This window comes from Zonotrichia albicollis, chromosome 18 (genome assembly GCF_047830755.1).
Source record: "Zonotrichia albicollis isolate bZonAlb1 chromosome 18, bZonAlb1.hap1, whole genome shotgun sequence".
Classification (NCBI taxonomy): domain Eukaryota; kingdom Metazoa; phylum Chordata; class Aves; order Passeriformes; family Passerellidae; genus Zonotrichia; species Zonotrichia albicollis.
The window spans coordinates 4,388,086-4,403,336 of NC_133836.1; the positions used below are offsets into that span (position 1 = coordinate 4,388,086).

Sequence of the window (15,251 nt, forward strand, 5' to 3'; positions counted from 1 at the left end):
CCATGCCCGCTTTTCTGCTGCTCCTGCCCACGTCTCCCTGCCCTCTCCGTGTGGGAATATCATCCCTGTGCCAGCTGGAGCAGTGGGAGGGCGTCAGCAGCAACTGGTTGTACCTCAGGGCCCCGGCTGGGGATGGATGTACAACGAGCAGCACCGCAGTGACGGCGGCTTTGGCCTGGCCCCTCCAGCTTTTGTCACACAGATTTTGATGCCAGCTGGGAGCTGGCGACAGATCCCAGGACCCCGAGTGGGATGTTAGCACTGTCTTTCCCCAGCCTTGACTGGGGTCACTCTGTGCCAGGAGGCACCGGCTGGCACGCCTGGCACCGCCACATTCCCGTTGGGAAGGGTGGGAAGCTCCGCAGGAAGCACAAACCACCCGCCGAGACCTTCATCTTTATTTTATATACATCCCTATTCACTCCAGGCTTTCAGAGCTGGCTGTTTATCTCCAGAGGAGCGAAGGCACCGAGTGCTGGGGAGCTGCACGGGGGTGGTGGTGGCAGGGGGTGGTGGCACGGGGGTGGCAGGTCCCTGGCTCACCGTGTGTCTCCTCTCTTGCAGGGCGTGGGGCGGCAACGCCCGCAGGGAAGCCCAGACCATGCTGGCCTGCCTGCAGAGGACCCAGAACCCCCCAGCCCAGCACCTCCCCTGCCCCAACAAGGCGCTGGAGCCACGCAAGTGTAAGTGCCCCGGGGGCGGGCGCCCGCTTTGATGCTGTTTCCCTTATTGAAAAAGACATTTATTTAACCGATAATTAAAAAGAGCAGGAGAAGCGGGGAGGAGAGCAGGGGGGAGGAAGGAGCCAAGATAAGCAAATTAAATTGGGTTCTGTGGTTGATAAGTCCAACTTCAGCAAACGTTGCAGGGCTGGCTGGGAAGCGTGGCGGCAGCCGAGGATGGTGCAGCCTGCCCCCCAAACCTCCCCAGCCCTTCCCCCCATAATTACTTTCCCCGTTTGTGCTGCAGCTCGCCTTCCCCAGGAGCTGGCCTTTCAGATAAGCTGTAAACTAGTTACATTAAAATGGGATCCAAAAGGTCACTCCAGCAAAGCACCTGTCTCTCCCAGCCTTTGTCTCTCAATCCAAACCGTGATTAAATGTATATTTAATGAGCCTGCTTTAGGCAGGCGTGTTTGACCTCCCCGGCTGGGAAAGACGCATTAAGATTCTCAAGTGATGAATGTGTGTTTTAAAGAGGGGAGTGGATATTTTTCTGCTGGTCTCAGTTGGATTTTTAAACATTGCTGGCTGAAGACAAATCAGCTGCTAAAGCTCTGCTTGTTAGGCTGTGACAGCCCCCGGGTGTTTGTTTAATGAGCTGGATTTTCCTGTAGATGTTTTTTTTTTTTTCCCCTCTACCTGGGCATTCTGAGCAGCCAGGTGAGCTGGGCATGGGGTTTGGACAAGCTGAGCATGGATTTTGGATGATGCTCAGCATCCCTGGGGACCTCCAGCATTGCACTGCCAGCCAGGAGGGTTATTTATCCCTAGAAGTTCTTTTATCCCTCAAACATGTTCATGTCCCTGGATAGGGCTTGGAGCAGAAGGTTTGCCTGCTCGTGGCAGAGCGGGGGAAGTGAGTGATCTTTAAGGTCACTTCCAACACAAACCATTCTGGATTCCATGATTTTTTGTGTGAGGCTCCCCATGGCCAGCACAGGGAATAGGGCAGCCATGCCAGAGGTGGGGTTTTGGGCACCCAGATGTCACAATGCAGGAAAGGAAGTGTGTCTGGATGGAAAAAGGATGCTGTAAAATTATGAAAAAAAAGGAAAAAGGACGCTGCTCTTGTAAAATTATTCGTAATCCGTCACGCCTGAGCATCGCGGCAGCATGGGCCTGGTGAGAGGTGTCCAGCTGCTGGAGCATCTCCTGTCCATGGAATTAATGAGCTCAGCCATGCCCACATGGTCTGAGACCCACGGGCAGGATGAGCCTGACAGGGTTTTCTGGAGACTGGAGGTGTTCAGCATTGAGAATCTCTGTGTGAGCTCACTGTGCTCCTGAGGTCAGGATACACCTGCAGGTCCCCACAGCATTCCCAACAGAGCTAAGGCCCAGCTCACCTCATGGAACAAAGCCCAGAGGCACCTTCCTGCTGGGGGGACTGGTGCTTTCTAGCATTTCCCACCCTGCCATAGGTGCTGGAATAAGGAGGGTTTGGGAAGCAGGAGCTCTGATGTGGTGTCACATACAGTGCCATGGGTGTGACACCATATGTGTGGAGCATCTCTCACTGGGTGTGAGGGATCCTTCTGGATACAGCTGCCTGTGTCCTGGGAGGGTCCCAGCCCCAGGATCCCAATGCTCCTGGAGATGTCCCAGTGGGAAGAGGGCAGAGGTTTGAGCCCCAGCAGTGCGGGGTACCCTGGAGACAGTTTTTGACTGATCCCACTGCATCCCTCAGGCAGCACCGTGCTCACCTGAGATCTCCAAGAGATTTGTGTCCCCTGGGATGGGTGGCAGCACCCAAGCTCCTGCCCAGGCCCCCACGCTGCACTCGCCACGGGCTGCCACCAGCCAGATCACCTTAATCAAAGTTTAGCTGCCCGTATGTTTCTGCTCATTACGGGCAAAGCCGGCACGTCTCGCTCCTCGCTGCCTCCTGCCAGCGCAAATTAAATTGCAGGTGACATCCAGGGCCACGCATCTGGCTTGGAATACAATTTTCCCTTCCTTATTTATGGCACCTGTGGGGGAAGCAGGGTGGAGGGGCTGGGAGCAGGCTCGGGGCTGCCACCGGAGCGCCCGCCGGGGACTCGGCGCGGAGAGCGCGCTCTTCAAACCAGGCACAATTTAGAAGTGCCTCTGATTACTTAATTTGCTCCTGAGTATCTCAGTAATTATCTTTATGGGTCTTATTTCTGTCCTCTGGCATTGTTTCTGTCGATATTAAATGAGTCTGGCTCTCGGCACGTTGGCCGTCTGGCCCGGCACCACTGTGAAATCCTATTATCCCGCCCGCGCCGCTGATTAATTTTGGTATTAATTTCACGTAAAAGGTGAGCTGACTCATTTTCCTTCCCATGCAGGGAGCTGCTGGTGCCTTCACCCCTCAGTTCTGCCCCTGGCCTTTCCTGCTGATTGTTGTTCCCCCATCTCTGTGCCTCCCACATTGGTGTGGTTGCATCCCAGCGGGTCTGGAGCATCCCACAAAATCCATCCTGATAGAGCTGGAGGTGACTTTGCTGCTGTTGCCTGTGGTATTCCCAAGGCTGTTCCATAGGAACCGTGCCTTGAGGAGGATGCAGGAAGGTGCCAGAGCCCTTCCAGCCCTGTCTGTGCCTCCCTCCTGCAGCAGAGGAGAAGGAGCCTGCAGAGCACAGCAGCATCCTCAGGAAAATATCATGTCCAATTAACTCCAGCAGCCTGGTCCCTTTTGATTTTATCCTGGGCACATTACAGGAATCCTGAGCTTTATTTAAATTATAAATCAAATAATGCCCCTCTCAGCTTGGCCAAAGTCTTGGGTTGCTCCCACTCTCTCAGCAGTCACGGAGCAGTGGATGGTATTTAATGAAATGTTATATTCCATGTGCCCTCCTCCAGCCAGCCTGGGGCTGGGAGTGTGGCAGGGAGCAGGATACCCCCTATGGCTGTCCCTGGATCCCTGGAAATGTCCCAAGCCAGGTTGGACAGGGCTTGGAGCAACCTGGGACAGTGGAAGTTGCCCCTGCCCATGGCAGGGATGGCACTGGATGAACTTTAAGGTGCCTGCAACCCAAACCCAAACCAGATTCTTTCACAAATCTCATTCTCCATGCCAGGGGGTCCCACAGGAGCTGTCACCTCAGCCCCATGGGGACAGTGTGATAAATGGCTTTTTGGGGGTGGCACAAACCCTCACAGGGTATTTAATACCCTCCCTGGGTATTTAAACACTAACGAGGGAATGGCCCTAATGAGAGGTGATGGCCAGGGCTCCCTGCCAGGGACTCAGCTCCAGGGTCACCCATAGCTCTCCCTGCACCTGTGGGGACTCTAATCAGTGATAAACAGTTAATTGCACACAGGATGAGGCCCCATTTAATGGCCTCTCGTTACCCAATTCTGCTTGTTCCAAGGGCATTTTCATTAGAGTGGCTGCAGCGAGGCTTTGCTTTTGTACACACCCATAAAATATCATTTTAATTTCATGAGGGGTTACACATGAGTGAAGTAAGATTAATTCTTTCATTTTCAGTTTCTGCAAGGGATCGGTTAATGATGGTTCTGTGTATTTATATACATGCCATAAAAAGGAGTTCAATTAACTGCTGGGCCCAAAATGTGCTGTTGACTTGGCACTTTCCCTGCCAGGAATTGCTGCAAAAACACTTTTCCATTGGTCATGTGTGGGGATGGAGGGAGCTGCTCAGTGCCCATCTCCTGCCAGGTCAGAGCCCTGGATTTGGGGTGGCTTTGGCTGGTAATGGTGCATTGCACAAGGTTTGGTTTGTGTCCAAACTCCCCAGGATTGTGATGGTCCATTGGCCACAGAGCAGTGGCAGACCCCAGGATGGGGCACCCTGCTTTGGGGGTGCCCACCCTGCTCCTCTCAGCAGAAACAGAACCTGTGTCTTAAATTAATTAAACTATTAATTGGTTGTGGATGAGTGAGCAGAGGGGCTGTGGGCAGCAGGGGATGAGCTGCAGGGACAACAGAGGTGATGGGGTCCCCTCCTGATGGCATCAGGGCATCAGAGGTGGCACTGTGATGGCATTGGGGTGGCAGTTAAGTTGGGGTGGCCTCAGGGTGCCTTTGGGGTGGCTTTTTAGGGCTTTGTTGGCTTCGGATGGGTGGCACTGGGGTGGCAGTTGTGTTGGGTGCTTGGGCAGTGTTGGGTGGCATACAGTTGACATTAGGGCAGTATTGTGGCAGCATCAGCTGAAGTGGCACTTGAGTATCATGAGAGTGGCATCGGGGCAGCATTAGGGTTCATGGGGGTGGCATCAGGATGGCTTTGGGGTGGCAGTGGGGCAGTATCAGGCTGGCTTTGGGGTGACATCAGGATGGCATTGGGATGGCACCGGGACATCCTCGCGCAGGGGCACGGTGGCTGTGGTGGCTGTGGTGGCACAGAGCACGGTGCCTGTGCAGGGCTAATACCTCGTGGAGGAGACAAATGGGAAGTGACACGTGTGTGTGTAGACGGGTATTTGTGGTGACGCTTTGACTGCAGATAATAAAGTGCTCGCCCCGAGGTGATCCAATTCAGCAGCCGCCTCGGCAGAGCCGCGCACGACGAGGGGGAGAAGAAAGGGGAGGAAGAAAGGCCCGTCTGAAATGACATGTCAGCCTAAAAAGGGAACGTGTTAACGGATGAATATCTGGGGACGGCGAGCCCGGCGCTTCCCTTTGTGCTTTGTCATGAATTTTGTTGTCTTTGCAGATTCCGGCGCTGCCGCCGCCGCGCGGGGTTTGCCACCTACGGTTATTCAGATGGATTCCTCCCGCTGTTATTGCTGGAGCTGGGTTAATTTAAGCCCCCAGAGCTGGGTTTGTCTCGGCTCCTGGCACTGGGGATGCTCCACATCAGGGCTGGAGGGTCCCACAGTGGGGGCTGTGCTGTGGGGACACAGCGATTTTGGGGACATGAGTCGTGCTGTTCCTTCAGTGATGGGGAGGGCAGGCAGGGACCCTCATGGCACTGCTGCACCACCCATCCTGGGGACACTGCCACCACTCTGTGCCACCCATCCTGGGGACACTGTCACCATAGAAACTGCTCTCATGCAGGGTGGCAGGGCTGGGGGATGTAGCAGCCACCCAACCCGCCTGGAACAGGGGGCACAGTGCCCACAGCACCCCCAAAAAACCACATGGCTGCTCTCCCCCTGCACCCCCCCATGCCCACCCTGCTCTGGGCAGGGCAGCATTCCCCAGGCACCCCCCAGCTCCATCTGGGACCCCCTGGAATGTGCCCTGCCCTTGGCTGGGGTCACTGGTTCCATGTGTCAGCTGTGCCAGCTCTGCCCTCCGGGGCAGCCAGATCCTGCCAGGCAGCTCTGCTGCTTGGGGCACAGACCCAAAACTTGAAGGACTGTCTTGATTTGTTAAATGTAGCAGCTTTTGTTTGTTTTCTTGCAAGTGTTTTCCAAATATTGAGGTTTCTTCCAAGTGTTTTGCAAATATTTAGGGTTTAGCTTTTACAAAATCTGTTCCCAGCGCGGCAGGCGGAGAAAAAGGGGATTTTTGATGCTTTTTGAAGCTTGGAAGGCATTGGGATTGCCTTGCTGCGAGGGGAACAGGGATCCTGGTCCCAAAGCTGGGGACGAGCTCTCTGCTCTCACAGAATTTAATTCATTTGGAGGCTGCAGCTCTATTATTTTTTAATAAGAGCCATCGGCAGGGCTGCTCCGGTCCCCAGTGTGCTCCTGCCTCCTCGCAGCATCTCTCCCCACCCCTCCTGCCCCTGTGCCAATTAAAAACCCAGCCTAATTGCTGCCCTTCTGCCCTGCCAGCTCAGAGAGGCCGGGCAGGAACAAGGCAGGAGCTCAGGGCTGGAAATGCCAGTGATGTTCTGGAAGAGGGGCAGGGCAGGGCAGGATGGAGAGTGAGGATGAGCAGGGAGGGTGAGGATGAGCCAGGAGGGTGAGCTTGGGTAGGATGCTCAGGGCTCCAGGAAAATTCTCCTTTCCAGGGTGAATGTGGCAGTGGGACCACGTGAAGACAGAGCTGGGAAAGACACTTTCCTTAAGCTGATTTTTGAGGTCGAGCCCTCCATTGCAGCTTTTTTCCCATCTGAAAAAGGGGTGAAAAGCCTTTTCCTTTGGGACCACGGGGAAGGCCAGGCCCATCCCCTGCTCAGGGAAGCTTCCAGCCAGCCACACATCGCCTTCGGCAGCTTTATAAAGATTCCCCGCCGAGATTACTCCTTTCATTTATTGCAAAATATTGTAGTGCCTTGGATGTGTAAAAATAAGGATTGTCCCATCTTATCTGGGAAGGAATGGGGGGAGGGAGGGAGGGAGCAGCACGTGTCTCTCGTGCTGCTGTTAACCACTGAGGTGCCACATCCCCTCTCAGCTTCTCCCTGAGCAGTCCTTGCTCAGGCCTGTGATCCCCAAATTGTTCCTTCTGTGCACCCAAACATCCTCATGCTCCCCATCCCCTTCCAGAGCTGGGCAGCTGCCAGGCACTGCAGCCTCATGGCACAAATTAAAGGCACAAATTGCTGGTGCCCGTGTTCATCATTATCCAGGGAAGAGGGAACCCAGCCAGGGATGTTCCAGCACCATCCTGGGGGTCACACAGGCACCCCCTGAGTGGAGCTTCCTGCTGTGTGTTGAGCATCCATCCTGCCCTTCCTGGTACAGAGTATCCTTCCTGGTAGTGAGGATCCACTCTGTCCTTCCTGGTTCTTATCATTCCACCTGATCCTCAACATCCTTCCCAGGATTGAGCATCCTTCCTGGTCCTGAGCATCATTCCTCTCCAGGATGCTCCGTCTGGGCATCCTTCCTGGTGCCATTTTGATCCCACAACTGCTTTACTCAATTTAAACCAAGCTAAACCTGATTAATTTCCCCTCCTTCCTTTCTTCCCATCTTCCTTTTTTCCCCTTGACCTTGTGGGCTGTGGCTGCAGCCAGGTGTGCTGTGGGGGTCCCTGGGGACACTAGGGGTCAGAGGAATGCAGGGATGCAGGGAATACTGTGAATATGGGGGATTTGGAATATGCAGGGAATGCTGGATGTGTGAGGGAATGTGCCAGCAGCAGGTGGGCACATTTGAGGAGGTTTTGAGAGGGGTTTCTCCCACCTTTCCCACCCTTCCTGTAGCCATCCCTGACCCCTGTTGGACATTTTGCCTCATCCTGCTGCTCTGGGCACAGCAGGGCTGGAGCTCCCTGCTCCATAAACCAGAGATTTATCCCAGACCGCAGCCCCAGCGGGGTCTGGGATTTACATCTGTGTCTGGGACTGGGTTTGGTGGCCAATTTGCTAAAGTAAAAAGTTGTTTAGCTGGAGGCATAATCTCATAAGCCCGTGCTGCCATTAGCTGGGGTCTCCTCGCTGCCTTGGCTTTCCAATAATGCTCCAAGCAGAAGCTCAGAGTAATATAAAAAGCCATCGGATTATTACTGCGGGCGATGCATTTTCCATTTACAGTAATAAAATACCGAAGAAACAAAACAATTTAAAATTCCAATAAAATTCAAACCAAATCTTCGGCTGCTGAGCAGATTCAATTATTTAGCCGTTATTGAGTGCAGGCTGGAAAAATAGAGCAGGTCAGGGAGGGAGGGGGATCTTGGGCAGGGAGGGGGATGCTGGATGCGTCCCATGGGAATGCCAGTGAGGGAGGGAGCTGGGAGGAGGCAGGGAAGGAGCTGGGAGGTCGCTGGCAGTGCCTGGGCTGGGTTTAGGGATGGTAAGAGGTGGTGATGGCTGTGCCAGCAGCCAGGAGATCGGCCGTGCATCCCCGACCCGCAGGCTGTGATGCTCCAGGTTCAGGAGGAAATGGACACAGAGGAAAAACAGCGAGAGGCAGTGTTGGGTCTGGCTCCAGGTTCAGGAGGAGATGGACAAGAAGGACAAACAGCTTTCCAGATTCAGGAGGAGATGGATAAGGGGGACAAACAGCGATCAGCAGTGTTGGGATGCATTTTCTCACTGAAGGATGCTCAGGCTCTGATGCTCCAGGTTCAGGAGGAGATGGACACAGAGGAAAAACAGCAAAAGGCGGTGTTGGGGCTGGCTCCAATGCTTCAGGTTCAGGAAAAGTTGGACAGGGAGGACAAACAGTGTTCCAGGTTCAGGAGGAGATAGACAGGGAGGACAAACAGCGAGAGGCAGTGTCAGGGCTGGCTCCAGGTTCAGGAGGAGATGGACACAGAGATAAAACAGTGAGAGGCAGTGTCGGGGCAGGCTCCGATGTTCCAGGTTCAGGAGGAGATGGAATGGAGGACAAACAGCAAGAGGCAGTGTCGGGGCTGGCTCCAACGCTCCATGTTCAGAAGGAGAGGGACAGGAAGGACAAACAGCCAGCAGCACTGATGGGGCTGGCTCCAGGTTCAGGAGGAGATGAACACAGAGGAAAAACAGTGCTCCAGGTTCAGGAGGGGAGGGACAGGAAGGACAAACAGCGAGCGGCAGTGTCGGGGCCGGCTGCTCCCGCCGGTGCCGCGGCGGCTCGGGCGAGTTTGCATCCCGCAGCAATTAGGGCCCCTGGAAAGCAGTAATTACTGCCGAGAGCGGCAGCGCCGCCGGCAGAGCGGCTCTCTGTAATTTTCCCGGCGGGGGTGCGCTGCGCCACCTTGAGATGTGACAACACAACCGAGTCGGTGCCTTGTCACATCCAACGCAGCTGGAGCAAGGAGGCGACAAAGGCTGCGGCGGGCCCGCGCCCCGGCTGGCGGGTGGCAGTGCCCTCGGATCCAGGCTCAGATCCAGTCTCGGATCCAGGCTCGGATCCAGGCTCAGATCACCCTCCTGTCCCATGGCACAGGGCCAGCCCTAAAGTGTCACCTGTAGCCTCAGTGCTTGGGGACAGGGTTTTGGTTATCCCCATCAGGAAGCCGTGGTGACCACAGGTGACACCACCGCCTTCCCTCCTTCTTGTAACTGCTCCATTTTTTTTTAATATTTTTTTCTCGGAAAGGAGCATTTTCCACGGAATGGGCTCATTAGGGATTCTGCAAGTGTCACCAGCTAATTAGTGTCATGTTAATTGAGTATTCACGATGCTGCCACCTCCAAGGACAGTGGTGCTGGCATGAAGGGGAATGCAGATGTGCGTGCCGTGCCATTCCATGCCATTCCATGCTGTGCTATTCCATGCTGTGCCTCTGGGCAGAGAGATCCCATTCTCAGCCTCCTACACCCACTGGTTTGGGGGGTTCCCATGCCCACCATGCCCCCTCAGTGTGCCCTCAGTGCCCTGCTGGCCCTGCAGGATCTTCCCAGGGCTGGAGGCTCAGTGCCTGGGATGTCCTGGTGCCACACGTCCTCACGTGTCCTGCCAGAGGGAGCTGCAGGTGCTGTTCCTCCCGTGTTCCGACAGCTCCTCTAAATCCTCCTCAAAGGCACTGCTTTTAATTGGCTTAATACACCTGTTAATGACAATGTCTATTTAAGACACCTGTAAAAATCCCATAATGTCAGCTTAATGGGAGCAATGGCTGGTGCAGGTGCTGCATCCTGCCTGGGCAATTACTGCCCTGATGGAGAGCATGGAGAACAGCCACAGCCTTGCTGCTGTGTCCCCCCTCTGCTGCTGGGAGCAGGGGTGATGTGGACAGTCACAGATTCCAGTGCATCCCTCCTGCTGAATCCTGGTTTTAACCAATGCCTGGTTCATCCGGGCATGTCACAGCCATGGTAATGTCACTCAGAGTGGAACTGGGACAGGCAATTCCCTCACAGGGAATGTGGAATGTGCTCAGAGGTGCAGCTCTTCCGTGGTGGCTTTGCCACCCAGGATGTGGTGGCATCAGGGGTTGCGGATGCTGGTGGCATTGGGAACAGAGTGCTCCAGGTACTACTGAACTGCCTGGGAAGGCTGGGCTTCCCCAAACCCTTCAATTTTGCCATCTCTTTCTTGCAAAACCTTCCTCTGAACAGGCACCAGCTCTGGTATTCCCAGTGTGCCATAGACATCCCTTGGCAGGACTGGGAATTTTGGGAACCAGCTGGGAACCAACCCCCATTCCCATGTTCCGATGTGTACGTGCACGTGCCTCTGTGTGTGTGTGTGTGAGTGTGTGTGGAGATTTTAAACACCTAATTTATTCCATCTATTAGATAGATTTTGTAGATTTAATCATTTTCACAGTTGGTGGCTCATTGGATACTCAAGATAAACTCCAAATGAAAGTATAATGGGAACGACAAATGAGTTTTCACACCAGAATGGCAGAAACTTGCTCAGGAAAGAGTTTGAAAGGAACAAAACTACATACATATATAATTTTTTTTTTCTGCAGTGGCTTTTGCTGACTCCAGTAGGTTACCACAGTTAATTTCACCAGTTTTGTTCATCTGTAAAATTGCATAAAAGTGACATTTTTGTGCTCATTATAGGAACTGCTGATTTATGGCTGGTAAATGCAATGCTTTTCCATTTTTGGTGAGGTTCTCGTAGCAGCGCAAAGCACCCATGAAATTGCTTGTATAATGTAGTTTAAATCCAATCTCAGAGAAAGATTCCCCCGTTGGGTAAAGTGACATTTCCATTCTCCACACCGAGTTTATTTTAGGCCACTTACAAGTGACTCCCGTCAGCGGGAGGGGACAGCTCGGTGTCCTGACCTGGTTTTTGCCTGGAGAGGTCTTGGGGAGGATGGTGGGAGGATGGTGCTGGGTGCTGGCACTGGATTCACCCCAATCTTTGCCCCCGCAGGCGAGACGGCCCCCATGCATTCCCCGCGCTACCCCAGCCCCGCCGAGCTGGACGCCTACGCACAGAAGGTGGCCAACAGCCCGCTGACCATCAAGATCTTCCCCACCAACATCAGGGTCCCCCAGCACAAGCACCTTAACCGGACGGTGAACGGCTACGACACCACGGGGCAGAGGTACAGCCCCTACCCGCTGCACGCCGGCGGCTACCAGGGGCTGCTGGCCATCGTCAAAGCCTCCGGCAAAAGCGTGGTGAAGAACTCGGAGGGGAAGCGGACTAAGCTCTCGCCCGCCCAGGTGGGCGTCGCTCCCTACCCCGCCTCAAGCACTTTAGCTCAAGGTCCCTCCTGCGCCGGGCAGCTGAGCTACCACGGCGGCCAGAAGCAGCTGGAGGGTCCCGTGCCCCCCAACGTGACGGTGGCGGCCTCGGTGCTGCCGCTGGCGGGCAGGAGCCTGGCGCTGCCGCCCTCCAACCTGCCCTCCATCCAGAGCATCATCTACCAGATCAATCAGCAGTGCCAGGCGCAGGGTGCCCAGCCCGGCTGCCCGGCCGTCGTGGCCGCCCACCCCAGCCCTGCCAAGCACGGCGCCTTCGCCCCCGGCTACGGCGGCACCGTGCTGCCCGAGTGCCGCAAGGGCGCCGAGCTGGCGCTGGGCTCCAACCCGGCCGCCGCCCTGGGACCCAAGGCGGGCGTGTACCCCGAGGGCATGGACTACCTGGTGTGGCAGCAGAAGCAGCAGCAGCAGCACCTGCGAATGTACAGCGGGGGCAGCGGTGGCGGCGGGGCGCTCAGCAAATCCCCCGAGACGTGCGCGGGCGCCTCGCGGCCCTACGGGCTGGGCGGCGCCGCCGACAAGGTGAGCTCGTCCCCCTTGAACTGCATGCACGGCAACTTCGCGGTGGGGCAGTACTTCGCTCCCCCCTGGAACAGCATCCTGGTGACCCCCAACAGCGACTGTTACAACCCGCCGGAACTGGGGGCCGCGCCCCGCGAGCTGGGGGTGCCCCCGGGCGAGGGGCTGCCCAGCAAGACCCTCTGCAATACCTCCATCCTCAGCAGCAGCCTCCAGTCCCTGGAGTATCTCATCAACGACATCCACCCGCCCTGCATCAAGGAGCAGATGCTGGGCAAGGGCTACGAGACCGTGTCTGTGCCAAGGCTCTTGGACCACCAGCACGCCCACATCCGCCTGCCCGTCTACAGATAAGGGACGGATGCTGCTCTTCCCAAACCCAGGGCGAGGACTTTGGCGCGAGCTGCGGGTGCCGGACCGCGGCAGCGAGGGCGGGGGGACAGGGAGGGGGACGCGGGGCTGGCTGCTGAGAGGGCTCCCGGGACACTGGCGTTGCACCGGGGTCCCCAGACTGGACACGCCCGCGACCCGCTGGAAGCCGAAGGACCGCTTGTCTATATAGCTCAGAAATCATTTTATCTCCACGAATGTGAACAGGGAATTGCTACGAGTTGCTGCTATCCAGGGAGGGGAGGCTCTGCTGCTGTGCTGGCGGTGCCCAGAGCGGGGCAGAGCCCGGGAGGCTCCAGGGTGGGTCCCAGCCCAGTGTGGGGCTGGGAGGCTCCGTGGTGGCCAGTGCTGGCCTGGCAGCTGTCCAGGAGGCTCCACAGTGGCCTGTCCTGGCACAGGAGGCTCCGTGGTGGCCAGTGCCAGCCTAGAGGTGGCCGGTCCCAGCCCGGCGTGTGGCCGCAGGGAGCTGGCGCCTGACCTGTAGCTCAAGTCCGTAACTTGCACTGCTTTGATTAAAGCTAATAACTGGGGACAGTCTGGAGGCTATTTAAGAAAAACACTTGAAAACTTGAACAGATTTTTTGGTTTTTTTTAATTTTGATTTTTTTTTTGTTTTTTTTAGTTGACTAGGCTGTACATCTACGTGTTGGCTGCTACAGAGTCTCCTCCCACCCTTCTTCCTCCTCATCCTCCTCCTCTCACCCAGCCCCACAGTGGCCACAGCTCCTACTCCCACTCAGCCAGGAGGTTGGGGACCCCCTCAGCCCCTCTCTCCTGGGAACCCCTGGCTCTCACACTTCCAGGCTGTTTTATTTCCTCCCTTACTGTCAGTTCTACCTTGGTTCTGGGTCGCGGTACTGGGGCGCTCACATACCTCCTTTTTTTTTCTCTTTCTTTTTTTTTTTTTTTAAAAAAAACCAACCCAAACAATTCCAAAATGATTATGGTCCGTTATTCACTCTGTGTAATTCTGTGTTTAATAGATTTGTTCATTTACAAAAGGCTCCTCACCACAAAATACAAAGTGTTTTGATGTTTAAAGGTAAAAGAAGAATAATATCCCGATGAAACCCAAGGTGATTGTGCTCGGAAAAGAGGTACTGTATCCCTGAAAGCCTGTTCAAGCACTAAGTGCATTTACAAATCTCTGAGAATGTTTTTTTTTTATACTAAAATTGACCATTATATTCTACTGTGAGAAGTGCTGGCTGCACTATATTGTTTTAAAAATGAGAAAACAAAAATGAAAAAAAAAAAAAGAAAAAAAAAAGAAAAAAAAAAACCAACACAAAACCTGCAAGCCGTGTGTCCGGATGGTGTTTTTCCCAAAGTAAAACCAGGATCTCTCTGGATGTGTGCTCTGGAGTCTCTTTGCTTTGCTGTAGCCTCCCCCAGAGCCGAGACACCCCCCCTGCTCCCAGAGATTTTTAGGGCACGGAGGAGCACCTATAAATAACCTGTTAACGATGCTGAGCCATTAATCCGGCGGCTCCACCTCACGCCCAAGGGGTGGCACATGGGACAAATCCCTGGGATTAGGGCTGTGGCCTCACGTGCACCCGGGGGACAGGGTCAGGCACCGCGTCCCCATCCTGTCACCAGCGCAGGGGGTGGCATCTCTGCTGCCATCCATCACTCCTGTTTCCCACTGGGTTTCCATTGCAGGGCCATTCCTGGTGCCCAGGTGGGGTGAGGGCTCTCTGGAGGCCCTAAATCCGACCCTGCTGCTCTGCCCAGCAGCAGCAATCACAGCAGGATAATGGGACTGGATCCCAAATTGCTCCTGGATGTGGATGAATCTCCCCAGCCTCCGTGTCCCATGGTGGGACACATGGCGTGGCCAGGGAGGGGACTGAGGGTGGCAGAGGCTCAGCTGCCTTCTGTGCATGACCAGGAGGGTACAGGGGTGGGATGGGATGGGATGGGATGGGATGGGATGGGATGGGATGGGATGGGATGGGATGGGATGGGATGGGAACCAATGGGGACGGGAATGGCGACAGGATAAGGATGGAATAAGGGTGGGGATGGGATGGGATGAGATGGGATAGGGATGTGGGCAAGACAGGGATGAAAATGGGAATGAGATGGAGACAGGGATGTGGATAAGATGGGATAAGAATGGGAAAGAGGATGAAGATGGCAACGGGATGGGACGGAATGGGATGGGAACCAATGGGGATGGAATGGGGACAGGATGAGGATGGGGATGGGATGGGATGAGATTTGATGGGATTTGGGCAGGACAGGGATGAAGATGGGAATAAGATGGAGACAGGGATGTGGATAGGATGGGATAAGAATGGGGAAGGGGATGAAGATGGCGATGGAACGGGATGAGATGAGGATGGGGATGGGATGAGGACAAGGACAGGTATGATGATGGGGACACAGCCACGTGCCTGGAACTGTCCCATGGCCATGGCTGAGGACAGGGCTGGCAGCTCCACTCGTCTCCTTTGCTCCATTGCCCCACAAGGGTGCGCGTGGCTCCGCCGGTATTTGTGGCACGCCAGGAGGGGACCTCTCTGTCACCAGCAGCAGAGAGCAGTGACAGCCGATCCGGGGAACAAAGAGAAATTGGGACAAAAGGAAATTTTCACGGAGGTTAACACTGCTGATGTGGGGGGGGGGGTGCCACTGCCTGCCTGCGCGTTAAAATTATTCCGTCTGGAGGAAG

General features: G+C 55.1%; 1 protein-coding gene across 1 annotated transcript in view; it reads left to right on the forward strand.

Annotated features, from left to right (window-relative positions):
• The window catches only part of FAM222A (family with sequence similarity 222 member A), a 28,904-nt gene extending 15,040 nt beyond the window's left edge, over positions 1 to 13,864 (forward strand). Inside the window, exons 2-3 of the mRNA XM_074554091.1 lie at positions 565 to 683; positions 11,328 to 13,864. Of these exons, the coding sequence (XP_074410192.1) occupies positions 602 to 683; positions 11,328 to 12,535 (1,290 nt within the window). The 5' untranslated portion in view covers positions 565 to 601 and the 3' untranslated portion in view covers positions 12,536 to 13,864. The remainder of the gene's footprint in view (positions 1 to 564; positions 684 to 11,327) is intronic.
• Positions 13,865 to 15,251: the final 1,387 nt, after the last annotated feature.